General features: G+C 45.3%; 1 protein-coding gene across 5 annotated transcripts in view; it reads left to right on the forward strand.

The window, feature by feature from the left end:
* TFG (trafficking from ER to golgi regulator) overlaps window positions 1-15,222 on the forward strand; it is a 106,404-nt gene extending 91,182 nt beyond the window's left edge. For 3 of the 5 annotated variants that reach the window (XM_063953536.1, XM_063953535.1, XM_063953537.1), the window contains exons 6-8: window positions 12,126-12,254; window positions 14,159-14,263; window positions 14,439-15,222. In XM_063953536.1, coding sequence (XP_063809606.1) covers window positions 12,126-12,254; window positions 14,159-14,263; window positions 14,439-14,824 — 620 coding nt within the window. In that variant the 3' untranslated portion in view covers window positions 14,825-15,222. The remainder of the gene's footprint in view (window positions 1-12,125; window positions 12,255-14,158; window positions 14,264-14,438) is intronic. The other 2 variants (XM_063953538.1, XM_063953539.1) reach the window with 2 other exon arrangements.
* Window positions 15,223-16,044: the final 822 nt, after the last annotated feature.

Below are 16,044 nucleotides of genomic sequence, written 5' to 3' on the forward strand. Positions count from 1 at the left end.
GATAGAAGGCTGGAAAATATCCTAAAAAGTATATACACACATACTGGTGTTATACTGCGACCAGCAATCGCCTCAGCCTGGATGTGCAGTGCTGGAGTCGCATGGTCGGATTCCCTGACTGAGAATATTGATACCCTGGATAGGGACAATATTTTGTTAACTATAGAACATTTAAAGGATGCATTACTATATATGCGTGATGCACAGAGGGATATTTGCACCCTGGCATCAAGAGTAAGTGCTATGTCCATCTCTGCCAGAAGAGCGTTATGGACGCGACAGTGGTCAGGGGATGCGGATTCCAAACGGCACATGGAAGTATTGCCGTATAAAGGGGAGGAGTTATTTGGGGCTGGTCTATCGGACCTGGTGGCCACGGCAACGGCTGGAAAATCCACCTTTTTACCCCAGGTCACTCCACATCAGCAGAAAAAGACACCGTCTTTTCAAACTCAGTCCTTTCGTTCCCATAAGTACAAGTGAGCAAAAGGCCACTCTTTTCTGCCCCGGGGCAGAGGAAGAGGAAAAAGACTGCACCATGCAGCCGCTTCCCAGGAGCAGAAGCCCTCCCCTGCTTCTGCCAAGTCTTCAGCATGACGCTGGGGCTTTACAAGCAGACTCAGATATGGTGGGGGCCCGTCTCAAGAATTTCAACGCGCAGTGGGCTCACTCGCAAGTGGATCCCTGGATTCTACAGGTAGTATCGCAGGGGTACAAACTGGAATTCGAGGCGTTTCCCCCTCGTCGGTTCCTGAAGTCTGCTTTACCAAAGTCTCCCTCCGACAGGGAGGCAGTTTTGGAAGCCATTCACAAGCTGTATTCCCAGCAGGTGATAATCAAGGTACCCCTCCTGCAACAAGAAAAGGGGTATTATTCCACGCTGTTTGTGGTACCGAAGCCGGTTGGCTCGGTGAGACCAATTTTAAATCTGAAATCCTTGAACACTTACATAAAAAGGTTCAAATTCAAGATGGAGTCACTCAGAGCAGTGATAGCGAACCTGGAAGAAGGGGACTATATGGTATCTCTGGACATCAAAGATGCTTATCTCCACGTCCCAATATACCCTTCTCACCAAGGGTACCTCAGGTTTGTAGTACAAAACTGTCATTATCCGTTTCAGACGCTGCCGTTTGGATTGTCCACGGCACCTCAGGTCTTTACCAAGGTAATGGCCGAAATGATGATTCTTCTACGAAGAAAAGGCATTTTAATTATCCCTTACTTGGACGATCTCCTGATAAGGGCAAGATCCAGGGAACAGTTAGAAGTCGGAGTAGCACTATCTCAGGTAGTGTTACGTCAGCACGGGTGGATTCTAAATATTCCAAAATCGCAGCTGATTCCAACGACACGTCTACTGTTCCTAGGAATGATTCTGGACACAGTCCAGAAGAAGGTGTTTCTCCCCTAGGAGAAGGCCAGGGAGTTATCCGAGCTAGTCAGGAACCTCCTAAAACCAGGCCAGGTCTCAGTGCATCAGTGCACGAGGGTCCTGGGAAAAATGGTGGCTTCTTACGAAGCGATTCCATTCGGAAGATTCCATGCAAGAACATTTCAGTGGGATCTACTGGACAAATGGTCCGGATCGCATCTGCAGATGCATCAGCGGATAACCCTGTCGCCAAGGACAAGGGTGTCTCTCCTGTGGTGGCTGCAGAGTGCTCATCTACTAGAGGGCCGCAGATTTGGCATTCAGGATTGGATCCTGGTAACCACGGATGCAAGCCTGAGAGGCTGGGGAGCAGTCACACAGGGAAGGAATTTCCAGGGCCTGTGGTCAAGCATGGAAACATCTCTTCATATAAACATTCTGGAACTAAGGGCCATTTACAATGCCCTAAGTCAAGCAAAACCTCTGCTTCAGGGTCAGGCGGTGTTGATCCAATCGGACAACATCACGTCAGTCGCCCACGTAAACAGACAGGGCGGCACGAGAAGCAGGAGGGCAATGGCAGAAGCTGCAAGGATTCTTCGCTGGGCGGAAAATCATGTGATAGCACTGTCAGCAGTATTCATTCCGGGAGTGGACAACTGGGAAGCAGACTTCCTCAGCAGACACGACCTTCACCCGGGAGAGTGGGGACTTCACCCAGAAGTCTTCCACCTGATTGTAAACCGTTGGGAAAAACCAAAGGTGGACATGATGGCGTCACGTCTAAACAAAAAACTGAACAGATATTGCGCCAGGTCAAGGGACCCTCAGGCAATAGCAGTGGACGCTCTGGTAACGCCGTGGGTGTACCAGTCAGTGTATGTGTTCCCTCCTCTGCCTCTCATACCAAAAGTACTGAGAATCATAAGAAGGAGAGGAGTAAGAACTATACTCGTGGTCCCGGATTGGCCAAGAAGGACTTGGTACCCGGAACTTCAAGAGATGCTCACGGACGAACCGTGGCCTCTACCTCTAAGAAAGGACCTGCTACTGCAGGGGCCTTGTCTGTTCCAAGACTTACCGCGGCTGCGTTTGACGGCATGGCGGTTGAACGCCGGATCCTGAGGGAAAAAGGCATTCCAGAAGAAGTCATTCCTACTCTGGTCAAAGCCAGGAAGGACGTAACCGCAAAACATTATCACCGCATTTGGCGTAAATATGTTGCGTGGTGTGAGGCCAAGAGGGCCCCTACAGAGGAATTTCAACTGGGTCGTTTCCTTCATTTCCTGCAAACAGGACTGTCTATGGGCCTAAAATTAGGGTCCATTAAGGTTCAAATTTCGGCCCTGTCGATTTTCTTCCAGAAAGAACTGGCTTCAGTACCTGAAGTTCAGACATTTGTAAAAGGGGTGCTGCACATACAGCCTCCTTTTGTGCCTCCAGTGGCACCTTGGGATCTCAACGTGGTGTTGAGTTTTCTAAAGTCACATTGGTTTGAACCACTTTCCACTGTGGACTTAAAATATCTCACATGGAAGGTGTCGATGCTGTTAGCCTTGGCTTCAGCCAGGCGTGTGTCAGAATTGGCGGCCTTGTCATATAAAAGCCCTTACTTAATTTTTCATTCTGACAGGGCGGAATTGAGGACTCGTCCTCAATTTCTACCTAAGGTGGTTTCTGCATTTCACATGAACCAACCTATTGTGGTACCTGCGGCTACCAGGGACTTAGAGGACTCTAAGTTGCTTGACGTTGTCAGGGCCTTGAAAATATATGTTTCCAGGACGGCTGGAGTCAGAAAATCTGACTCGCTGTTTATCCTGTATGCACCCAACAAGCTGGGTGCTCCTGCTTCTAAGCAGACGATTGCTCGTTGGATTTGTAGTACAATTCAGCTTGCACATTCTGTGGCAGGATTGCCACAGCCAAAATCAGTAAAAGCCCATTCCACAAGGAAAGTGGGCTCATCTTGGGCGGCTGCCCGAGGGGTCTCGGCTTTACAACTTTGCCGAGCAGCTACTTGGTCAGGGGCAAACACGTTTGCTAAATTCTACAAATTTGATACCTTGGCTGAGGAGGACCTGGAGTTCTCTCATTCGGTGCTGCAGAGTCATCCGCACTCTCCCGCCCGTTTGGGAGCTTTGGTATAATCCCCATGGTCCTTACGGAGTCCCAGCATCCACTAGGACGTCAGAGAAAATAAGATTTTACTTACCGATAAATCTATTTCTCGTAGTCCGTAGTGGATGCTGGGCGCCCATCCCTAGTGCGGATTGTCTGCAATACTTGTATATAGTTATTGTTACAAAAATTTGGGTTATTATTGTTGTGAGCCATCTTTTCAGAGGCTCCCTTACGTTTATCATACTGTTAACTGGGTTCAGATCACAAGTTGTACGGTGTGATTGGTGTGGCTGGTATGAGTCTTACCCGGGATTCAATATCCTTCCTTATTATGTACGCTCGTCCGGGCACAGTATCCTAACTGAGGCTTGGAGGAGGGTCATAGGGGGAGGAGCCAGTGCACACCACCTGATCCTTAAGCTTTTATTTTGTGCCCTGTCTCCTGCGGAGCCGCTATTCCCCATGGTCCTTACGGAGTCCCAGCATCCACTACGGACTACGAGAAATAGATTTATCGGTAAGTAAAATCTTATTATATATATATATATATATATATATATATATATATATATATATATATATATATATATATATATATATAGCAGCTATAAGGGAAAACACTCATTTATAGTGGGATCCCTGTGTTATATAGCGCTCTGGTGTGTGCTGGCATACTCTCTCTCTGTCTCCCCAAAGGGCTTTGTGGGGACCTGTCCTCTGTCAGAGCATTCCCTGTGTGTTTGCGGTGTGTCGGTACGGCTGTGTCGACATGTTTGATGAGGAGGCTTATGTGGAGGCGGAGCAGATGCCTGTAAATGTGATGTCACCCCCTGCGGGGTCGACACCTGAGTGGATGGTGCTGTGGAAGGAATTACACGACAGTGTCGACTCCTTGCATAAAAGGTTTGACGACATGCCAAATGTGGGACAGCCGGCTTCTCAGCCTGTGCCTGCCCAGGCGTCTCAAAAGCCATCAGGGGCTCTAAAACGCCCGCTATCTCAGATGGCAGACACAGATGTCGACACGGATACTGACTCCAGTGTCAACGACGATGAGACTAATGTAACTTCCAGTAGGGCCACACGTTACATGATTGAGGCAATGAAAAATGTGTTGCACATTTCTGATGTTACCCCCGGTACCACAAAAAAGGGTATTATGTTTGGAGAGAAAAAACTACCAGTAGCTTTTCCTCCATCTGAGGAGTTAAATGAAGTGTGTGAAGAAGCGTGGGCTTCCCCTGATAAGAAGCTGGTAATTTCTAAGAGGTTACTAATGGCGTACCCTTTCCCGCCAGAGGATAGGTCACGTTGGGAAACATCCCCTAGAGTGGATAAAGCGCTCATACGCTTGTCAAAGAAGGTGGCACTACCGTCTCCGGATACGGCCGCCCTGAAGGAATCTGCTGATAGAAAGCAGGAGGCTATCCTGAAATCTATATATACACACACAGGTGTTATACTGAGACCAGCTATTGCTTCAGCATGGATGTGCAGTGCTGCAGCTGCATGGTCAGATTCCCTGTCAGAAAATATTGATACCTGTCGAAGTCAGAAAAATGTCTCTATGCACGTTGCCATATTTGCACCGCACACTGGTCCGTGCTGCGCATGCGTGCGCTCTCCCGTGGAGGCGCATACCCGCAATAGCGTGCACTCGCAGGCGCGGTATGCGTATTTACGGTAGAGTTTACGTAGTCGTAGCGTGCGACCCATTCGTTACAACTGTTCACAATTAATGTAGTTTATAGATCATGGTCCCTTTGATAGATTCTGAAAGTTTGGTTAAAATAGAATGTCCCTGAGCTGAGGAGTCCCTCTTTGCATCGTACGAAGGGTCTAACAGGAATCATACAGCAGTGTTTGGTACCCATCGGAAGAGTATTTAATTAGCAATATTCCGGTGTTGGTTTGGAGCGTATTAATTGCTCGTGCGAATAGTTATGGACATAAGAAGTTATGTCCATTTATTTATTATTATTTGTTCTTACTTAGTCATGCATCTGAACAGTTGGAGACAGGCATCAGTAGGTCTCAAATGTCTCTTTGACCTCAGAGATCCCCCAAACAATAGTTTGCATGTTAAGAGGGCCTCATATCTACACATGCATAAGGTAAACACAGGAATAGTAATTGAAGATCAATTGTACTCCAAATCAGTATCTTTCCCGCAGACGGAGTACAATAGCCTTTAATTACACTGAGCTTTTGAGACTCAATAAGGAGGGCCAACACCTGTGTTTACAAATGGGGCTGGATTTGTATACAGGAGAATGAGGGCTGAGATGTCATTGTCTCAACTGAAAGTGGACATCATGAATATAGAACAAAACCCAGACAGGATTCTGTTTTGTATTCGCCAAACAATAGCTTCTCACTAGACAGGAATGTGTTGGTCATCACCCATTGTGTTACATAACCAAGGCCACTGATGCAGCTGGCTCACATGCTGGGAGGGACACACACTTCCTGTGGTTGACACACCCCCACAGCTGGAATGCAGGTATGATATACCCACTGGAGATCACAGGGCTGACTGACACTCAGAACTAAGCTAGCATCAAGCAGCATGGCGGCTACATCCCCAGGACAGAATTCCTTCCCAAAGGCTAAGTATAGAATCACATGGCTATAGAAGGAAATATAGACATATTGCTTTCTGGTTTAAATAGGATATTGTAACTTGGCTGTGATGATTGTTGGGTGTTAGTGTTGGTGCCCTGTGGAATCTGTGATGGTAGCTGGGATCTTGTTAATCATAAATACCACCATGCAGTACTTTTGAATATGTGCTGGTAGCAATGGCAGGCTGATACTTGTGAGTACCTGGTGGTCTGGTCTTGTTATAACTCATATGCTCTGGTTATAGAGATACTGTGTTTGCTTGAAATTGTGAAAGGTGATTTAGATTGTTTGGAATTGTAAAATCAGAACATATGCATTGTTTTGAGGCTTGGACATTTTGGAATAAAATGGAGTCTAGCTTCTGCCCCATGCGGCATTGTAGGGACGATTGTGTAGCTGGGTGTTGTGTATATAGGGACAGGCAGCATGGGTAAGCTCAAGTACTTTCTAAACAAAGATTCTCAGCATTGATTAACTGCGCAGCGATTGTTCCTCACATGTGTAAGCTTCGCTGCAACCATATTGTCTTTTAATGTTATTGTGAGCCAATCTCTCTCAAATCTCTCTCTCTCTCTTGTCTTCTCATCTTCTCTTATTTCTCCTTAAACTTAACTGTATTGTATTGTAGTGTGTTTCCTGTATAGTTATCTGGTTAGGTGGTTTATGTTATACTGTAGTGTATCATTTGTACTGTGATTCCTTTTTGCAAGTATATTAGTTATAATACATAGTTAATAGGCTTTGGAACCTAAACCAGTATCTGTGTATTTTCTATAGTGTTAAGTGTTCACTTGAGCGTCGGTGACGCTCAAGCAGCTTTGTAGTTAGTCAGGTTACACAAGGTTGCACTTACACCCTGTACTCACATTAAGGTATTCAGTGTATTTCATTGGTATAAGGTTTTAACATAAAGGTATAGTGTTGTGAGCGTCTGCATCGCTGGTGACCTCCTCGTGGTCTCGAGCGTAGGCTACGCTACAGCGAATCATTCCCCTAGACATAACCAATAACGTGTCCTGTGATCACTGGGCCGTGAGCGAACGTGACGCTTGAGCGTCTCGCCTACGGCTTAGCGATCGTTACGCAGATAGCGTACCCATACGGTATTTCTTAAGCAAACAGCGTACAGTGTTCTTAGCTTCATAAAGGGTTGTTTATATAACAAAAGTATTTAGTATTGTCATACCCTAGACAGGGACACAATATTGCTAACCGTAGAGCATATAAAAGACGCACTTTTATACATGAGGGATGCACAGAGGGATATTTGCCGGCTGGCATCCAAAATTAGTGCGATGTCCATTTCTGCCAGGAGAGGGTTATGGACTCGGCAGTGGACAGGAGATGCAGATTCCAAAAGGCACATGGAAGTTCTGCCTTATAAGGGTGAGGAGGAGTTCGGGGATGGTCTCTCGGACCTCGTTTCCACAGCAACAGCTGGGAAGTCTACATTTTTACCCCATGTTCCCTCACAGCCAAAGAAAGCACTGTATTATCAGGTACAGTCCTTTCGGCCCAATAGGGGCAAGCGGGTTAAAGGCGCGTCCTTTCTGCCCAGAGGCAGAGGTAGGGGGAAAAAGCTGCAGCATACAGCCAGTTCCCAGGAGCAAAAGTCCTGGGAACAAGCTGGAATTCGAGACGTCCCCCCCCCCCCCCCCCCCGCCATTTCCTCAAATCTGCCTTGCCAACCACTCCCTCAGGCAGGGAGGCAGTGTTACAGGCAATTCACAAGCTGTATTCACAACAGGTGATAGTAAAGGTACCCCTACTTCAACAAGGACGGGGGTTACTATTCCACAATGTTTGTGGTACCGAAACCGGACGGTTCGGTGAGACCCATTTTAAATTTGAAATCCTTGAACACATATATAAAAAAATTCAAGTTCAAGATGGAATCGCTCAGGGCGGTTATTGCAAGCCTGGACGAGGGGGATTACATGGTATCACTGGACATCAAGGATGCTTACCTGCATGTCCCCATTTACCATCCTCACCAGGAGTACCTCAGATTTGTGGTACAGGATTGTCATTACCAATTCCAGACGTTGCCGTTTGGTCTATCCACGGCTCCGAGGGTCTTTACCAAGGTAATGGCCGAAATGATGATACTCCTTCGAAAGAAGGGAGTTTTAATTATCCCGTACTTGGACGATCTCCTGATAAAGGCGAGGTCCAGAGAGCAGTTGTTGGTCGGGGTAGCACTATCTCGGGAGGTACTACAACAGCACGGCTGGATTCTAAACATTCCAAAGTCACAGCTGGTCCCTACGACACGTCTACTGTTCCTGGGGATGGTTCTGGACACAGAACAGAAAAAAGTGTTTCTCCCGGAGGAGAAGGCCAAGGAGCTGTCATCTCTAGTCAGAGGCCTCCTAAAACCAAAACAGGTGTCGGTGCATCACTGCACGCGGATCCTGGGAAAGATGGTAGCTTCCTACGAAGCGATTCCATTCGGCAGGTTTCATGCAAGAACCTTTCAGTGGGACCTGTTGGACAAGTGGTTCGGATCGCATCTTCAGATGCATCGGCTGATAACCCTGTCTCCAAGGACAAGGGTGTCTCTGCTGTGGTGGCTGCAAAGTGCTCATCTTCAAGAAGGCCGCAGATTCGGCATACAGGACTGGGTCCTGGTGACCACGGATGCCAGCCTTCGAGGCTGGGGGGCAGTCACACAGGGAAGAAACTTCCAAGGACTATGGTCAAGTCAAGAGACTTCCCTGCACATAAATATTCTGGAACTAAGGGCCATTTACAATGCCGTAAGTCAGGCAAAACCCCTGCTTCAAAACCAGCCGGTACTGATCCAGTCAGACAACATCACGGCGGTCGCCCATGTAAACCGACAGGGCGGCACGAGAAGCAGGACGGCAATGGCAGAAGCCACAAGGATTCTCCGATGGGCGGAAAATCACGTGTTAGCACTGTCAGCAGTTTTCATTCCGGGAGTGGACAACTGGGAAGCAGACTTCCTCAGCAGGCAGGACCTCCACCCGGGAGAGTGGGGACTTCATCCAGAAGTCTTTCAAATGATTGTAAACCGTTGGGAAAGGCCACAGGTGGACATGATGGCGTCCCGCCTAAACAAAAAGCTAGAAAAGTATTGCGCCAGGTCAAGACACCCGCAGGCGATAGCTGTGGACGCTCTAGTGACACCGTGGGTGTACCGGTCGGTTTATGTGTTCCCTCCTCTTCCTCTCATACCAAAGGTACTGAGGATAATACGGAGAAGAGGAGTAAGAACTATACTCATTGTTCCGGATTGGCCAAGAAGAGCTTGGTACCCGGAACTTCAAGAAATGATCTCAGAGGACCCATGGCCCCTCTCGCTGCTGCAGCAGGGGCCCTGTCTGTTCCAAGACTTACCGCGGCTGCGTTTGACGGCATGGCGGTTGAACACCGGATCCTGAAGGAAAAGGGCATTCCGGAGGAAGTCATTCCTACGCTGATTAAAGCTAGGAAAGAAGTAACCGCAAACCATTATCACCGCATTTGGCGAAAATATGTTGCGTGGTGTGAGGCCAGGCAGGCCCCAACGGAGGAATTTCAGCTGGGCCGTTTCCTGCACTTCCTACAGTCAGGGGTGACTATGGGCCTTAAATTGGGTTCCATTAAGGTCCAGATTTCGGCTCTATCGATTTTCTTCCAGAGAGAACTGGCTTCACTACCTGAAGTTCAGACGTTTGTTAAGGGAGTGCTGCATATTCAGCCCCCTTTTGTGCCTCCAGTGGCACCTTGGGATCTCAACGTGGTGTTGGATTTCCTAAAGTCACATTGGTTTGAGCCACTGAAAACCGTGGATTTGAAATATCTCACGTGGAAAGTGGTCATGTTGTTGGCCTTGGCTTCGGCCAGGCGTGTATCAGAATTGGCGGCTTTGTCATGTAAAAGCCCTTATCTGATTTTCCATATGGATAGGGGCGGAATTGAGGACTCGTCCCCAGTTTCTCCCTAAAGTGGTATCAGCTTTTCATCTGAACCAACCTATCGTGGTGCCTGCGGCTACAAAAGACTTGGAGGCTTCCAAGTTGTTGGACGTAGTCAGGGCCCTGAAAATCTATGTTTCCAGGACAGCTGGAGTCAGACTGACTCGCTCTTTATCCTGTATGCGCCCAACAAGTTGGGTGCACCTGCTTCAAAGCAGACTATTGCTCGCTGGATCTGTAGTACGATTCAGCTTGCACATTCTGCGGCTGGACTGCCGCATCCTAAATCAGTGAAAGCCCATTCCACGAGGAAGGTGGGCTCTTCTTGGGCGGCTGCCCGAGGGGTCTCGGCTCTTCAACTTTGCCGAGCAGCTACTTGGTCGGGGTCAAGCACGTTTGCTAATTTCTACAAGTTTGACACCCTGGCTGAGGAGGACCTAGAGTTTGCCCATTCGGTGCTGCAGAGTCATTCGCACTCTCCCGCCCGTTTCGGAGCTTTGGTATAATCCCCATGGTCCTTACGGAGTCCCAGCATCCACTTAGGACGTCAGAGAAAATAATAATTTACTCACCGGTAATTCTATTTCTCGTAGTCCGTAGTGGATGCTGGGCGCCCATCCCAAGTGCGGATTGTCTGCAATACTTGTATATAGTTATTGCTTAACTAAAGGGTTATTGTTGAGCCATCTGTTGAGAGGCTCCGTTGTTATCATACTGTTAACTGGGTAATGTATCACGAGTTATACGGTGTGATTGGTGTGGCTGGTATGAGTCTTACCCGGGATTCAAAATCCTTCCTTATTGTGTCAGCTCTTCCGGGCACAGTATGGCACCAGGGCAATAATCCATGGTAGGAGAGAGTGCCGACTCATTTCTGCTTGTGTGTGTGTGTATATATATATATATATATATATATATATATATATATATATATATATATATCTATCTATCTCACCCCTGTTGCTCTTTAGTAAAGTTGAAGTTCGGTGGCACTCAGGAGACTAATAATTAAGTGAAAATGTATAATATAATATGTATGTGTGTGTTCTATTAGATGCTGCTGCAGGAATGAGAGAAACAGATGATTTTGTTTTACCCACACCAGCAAGACTTCTGTTAGATCTCCTTTTTTGAAGCCGGTCTCAAACATTACTTTTGTGTGCAATAAATTCTTCTGGTTTTATTTTTCTCATTCCTGGATTGGTCTCCTTATTGCTGAGATATTAGAACTGGAGATGGTTGTTTCATGACACGGCTTACATACAATGACATGAAAGAGTGTGAATCTCCAATCTCCATAATTATTTTACAATATAAGTGGTGTGGGGAACAATAGTAGCCGTTGGTTTGGAAAGTGTAAGGCGGCAGCATGGTCGTAATCCTATTAGAAGCTTCAGAGTTCAAGTGAAGTCCATTTTGAGAAAATGGATCTCAAATTTAAAGAACTTAAATTAATTAACCATTGACTTTTAATTGTTCTTACTGCTTCCATAATGTAGTACCATGTTAAAAAAAAAAAAAAAAAATCTGATGTTTCCACTGAGGCATGGCAGTGTTATGAAGGGGGCAAAAAATGGACTTTGTTCCTGTTATCTGTGAACACTCCAATAATAAAGCAGTCATTAGTGATTGGAATTAGGGGACACCTGCCAGTGGTATGGTACATCTGGCTGCAAGTCTTGTCTCTGTGTTCCCTAGTCCTTTTTGGGGAGGATGACACTGTCTCTTTGTACCTAATTTACTGGAACTAAATTGGTCATAAACTCAAATATATTATTCCAAAGTTATTTACAGCTGAAGATTGTAATTAGCATTTTATGGTTAGAATTGCTGCCTTGCTTAAACATGGCTTCAGGGAAAACCAGTTGGAATGTTGACACTGGGTGGTGATGGTGGTTGCTGAGGAGAGGGGTAATTTGGAGGCGTTGGATAAAAAGACAGCGCCATCTACAGAGCGGCAGGGGTAAAATACAGCAAGCAGAGTCATCTAAACAGGATTTAAATATTTTTTGTACTTAATGACAGTTTCTGTATGTAGCTTCTGTCCATGTTCATAAACTTTTGCTTTTACTTCTTAGGGCCTCCCAGTGCTCCTTTAGAGGAACGTTCAAGCACACCTGATAGTATTGCCTCCTCCTCCTCTGCTCATCCTCCAGGGGGCCAGCAACAGCCATACCCAGGAGCTCAGCAGCCAGGTCAGATTGAAGGTTAGACCATCTATTATACTTGTATTCTTTTCCAATTATAAAAACATTTTCTTCAAAATGAAATTGTTTAATTGACATAAGCATACACCATTTTGCTTGTGCATAGATTGTCTGCAGAATTTCTTCTGTGAAGAACTGGGTTTGCGATCATTTTTATCCAACACTTTAAAAAGTAAATAATTAACCAATAATGTATCCCTATGGAGAATACAGAGTTCCTGGTAAATGTTCTGCAGCTAGTGTATTCCACCACATTTGTAACATTTGTACATTGTGGTCCCCGTGCAGTATTTGTTTTGTTTGTTGATAGAACATGCCTGTCTCAGGAGAGCCCGTCTGTCTTCTGATATACTTGGATAACAAAGAACACTTGGTAATTAACAGTTGTGTGTCCTGCATTAATGCTGTACAGTGTTGCTCTCATGGCTGTTAAGCAATGAGACACTTCTCGGAAAAATGTCTGGATGATCAATCTGCAATATCATTAGAGAAACACCTACCACATGCAGCGCAATAGACGGGAGAACCTTGGTCCAGATTTGTGGTGCAAACACTGTGATTGCTGCTTCTAGATATCAGCATGTATTTACTTTAGTGAGTAACATGCCAGGGTGTCCTGATCTAGGGGGGTACTTTCCATAGTAAATTAAATGTGAGGTTATCTGGCTTTGGCCTGATTTGTCTCTAACTCGGTTTACAGCCTTAGGGAGAGATGTACTAAGGGCCTAATTCAGACCTGATTGCTCGCTAGCTATTTTTTGCAGCGCTGCGATCAGATAGTCGCCGCCTATAGGTGAGTGTATTTTTGCTTTGCAAGTGTGCGATCACATGTGCACCCGAGCGGTACAAAAGTTTTGTGCAGTTTCTGAGTTGCCCAGAACTTAGCCGCTGCGATCACTTCAGCCTGTCAGGTCCCGGAATTGACGTCGGACACCCGCCCTGCAGAAAAATGTGTAGCCAGAAGATGTGCACACTCACTTGTGGGCACCATTGGGGATCATTAAAAAAAATAATAAAAAAAAATTGAAATCTACAGAAATCAGTTAAGGGGGTGACGTTAAACTTAGATATATTTATTGAAAGAGGCGAGTCTCCTTTCACATGTTTTGGTCACTTATTTATGTATGCTCACCAGACTAACTACTAAAACAGCCAGGACGTGCAGGGGATTACCTAGAGAAACGAGGACAACCTCATTTGAAAGTGTAAAATCCAGATCTTCACCCTTATCCTGGTTTCTATAAACTCACTGGTTCTCGCGGTACTATAGGTTGTCTTGGTTACAAAAGACTGTGTGTGTGTTTGGCATGTTATTCCAACACTTGATACTTTTTAATTTATTTTTGCTAGTTTGTATGATCTTAAATGAAATGCATAATCATCAAGTGCAGATTTTATTCTGAAAACGTGTGTAGAGTCATGCTATTGCCGTTTTGGAAAGGTGTTGGGTGGTGTTTAAAGTAATAAAAAGTGCACACATTTTTATTCACTTTTGTGCAATAGTTACCAGCTTTGGGTAGATTTATAAGTAAGCAAATGTATTGTGGTTTTTTTTCCTCTTTAGAAAGGTATAAAGTAGGCTCAGCACGGGTCAGAGGCACTAAACTCCTTTCCATTTCCTTTTATTTTTTTTATTTCTTCAAACATTTGTAACCTTCGGTGGTCAATGTTCTAATTAGAACATTTCCGTTCCCAAGTTAAAGTTTTTATAGAGTGGTGTGCATTTCACATCTTGATGACTTCCCCATAAGCCCTCTCTGCTCCGCTCCCCATTTCCAGTTTGTGATCCATTGAATGTATTTTCCTGTTAAATATACTTCTATGTATTGTAAATAATGCAAAATTGATTTGCTTGGTGTATATATAAGGGTTATGGAAAGTTCTATTTTTTTTTTTTTTTTTAGGACAAATGTATCAACAGTATCCACAACAGCCTGGATATCCATCAGTTCAAGGTCAACCCCAGCCTCAGTCTCAGCCCCAGCAGCAGTATGGCATGCAGTATCCTGGTAAGAGACTATAAGACAGTAACACTGAATACGGTTTTGCTAGTGTCAGGTGGAATGAAAGCTCTATTGGGTTCTAGGGCTGAACATGACATTTTGAATGCTAGGTACAGAAACGTATAATTGTGGAAGAGCTCATTAAACATCTGCTTATATATTCAACTATATTGTTTTCTAGGTTACAATCAGCAAGCACCCCAAGCAGCAGCAGCAGCAGCGCAGCAGTTTCCAGGCTATAATCAGCAGGCTGCACAGGCTCCTGCCTCTGGATTTCAAGGCCAACCACAGCAACTACCTTCACAAACTTCTCAACAGTACCCGTCTGGTTCCTACCCACCACAGACTTACACTACACAAGCCTCCCAGCCTGCCGGTTATAACGTCCCACCTGCTTCCCAACCTGGAATGGCACAAAGCCAGCCAGGGAACTATCAGCCTAGGCCTGGATATACCCCACCACCTGGTAGCACTGTAACCCCCCCTCCAAGTGGGCCTAACCCATATGCTCGTAATCGTCATCCATTTGGTCAGGGGTATGCCCAACCAGGACCTGGGTACCGATAAGTCCCAATATCCTTTCCGAGACAAAGGCTGCTAGATATGTTTCCTTCCCAACAGGCTCCAATATTATGCTTACAACTAATGATACTTCAGGCAGCAGATGAAGAGCAGTCTTTTGCTTTTTAATGTTGTATAACTGGAGGAAGAGACCAAATGATTCTTGCTTTTGATTGTATCTGCTCTCTAGCTAAAATTTTAAGTCCAAAAACCAATGAAATGTTTGACGCACTAGCCAGCCTTGTCGGACAAGTTACCAGAAAGCTAATTGCAGCCCCACTTATTTGGCTTGTTTTTAATGATCTGATGTGTTCAATTAGATCTGTTCTGAAGTATAAAGTAGGTATTATGTACAAATTCTAACAGTCACTTTGAAACCTAATAAAATATTAAAATTCAGTAAATGCTTGTGTGAGTCTATCTTATGTGTCTGGCACTTCATTCTGCTGCTTTATTAAAAAGTGGGAGTGTGGGGAGAGGCGCATCCACTCAGGTACTAAGTGATGGTGGTTCTATTATTTCTCTCAAATGCTTTTTTTTTTTTTTCTTCTTTTTCCTTCATACCTCTGGTCATGCATCATGACCTAGTCCAGGGGTAGGCAATGTGGCACATCATTGGCGAGCTGGGACAACGCTATGACAGTGCATGCTGGCATGAGCAGCCGGAGCCATGTGTTACCTAGCCCATACCTCTGTGATGTATGAGATATAGAAATCTTACTGTTCTGTATGCAAAGCATATTCCACAATGGGATCTAGTAAGCCCTTTATAGAAGCAAAGCAGCTTGTGATACAGATATCAGAGCATTGTAAAATTATTATAGTACCATGCAATACCCTAGTCTCTCATGGCCTGAAGCCCCACCTTAAGTGGTTTTTATATAATGACCCACTGAAACAAACAGCCAAAAAAAATCCAATCCAGATCACTTATACACACACACAACTAACCTTTCATTCCAGGTCTTCTGATTTATATAACAACCACAATAAAGGGCAACATTTCTTAAAGTTCAAATAAAGATAAAGCTTTTCTTAACTCAAGCTCAGTTTCCCATTTGTATACTGTGCTTCAGGTATATACTAAAGTAATGGTCTGGTTTCCAGGTGACCACTGTAATACCCCTATCATAATGTGACACTTGAGCCATTTGACAAGATGGTCCTGAATGATACCACTGGCGCTGAATCTTAAAGATTGCACCAAACAATTCATTGCTATAAAT

Source organism: Pseudophryne corroboree, chromosome 2 (assembly GCF_028390025.1).
Source record: "Pseudophryne corroboree isolate aPseCor3 chromosome 2, aPseCor3.hap2, whole genome shotgun sequence".
In the NCBI taxonomy this organism is placed as follows: domain Eukaryota; kingdom Metazoa; phylum Chordata; class Amphibia; order Anura; family Myobatrachidae; genus Pseudophryne; species Pseudophryne corroboree.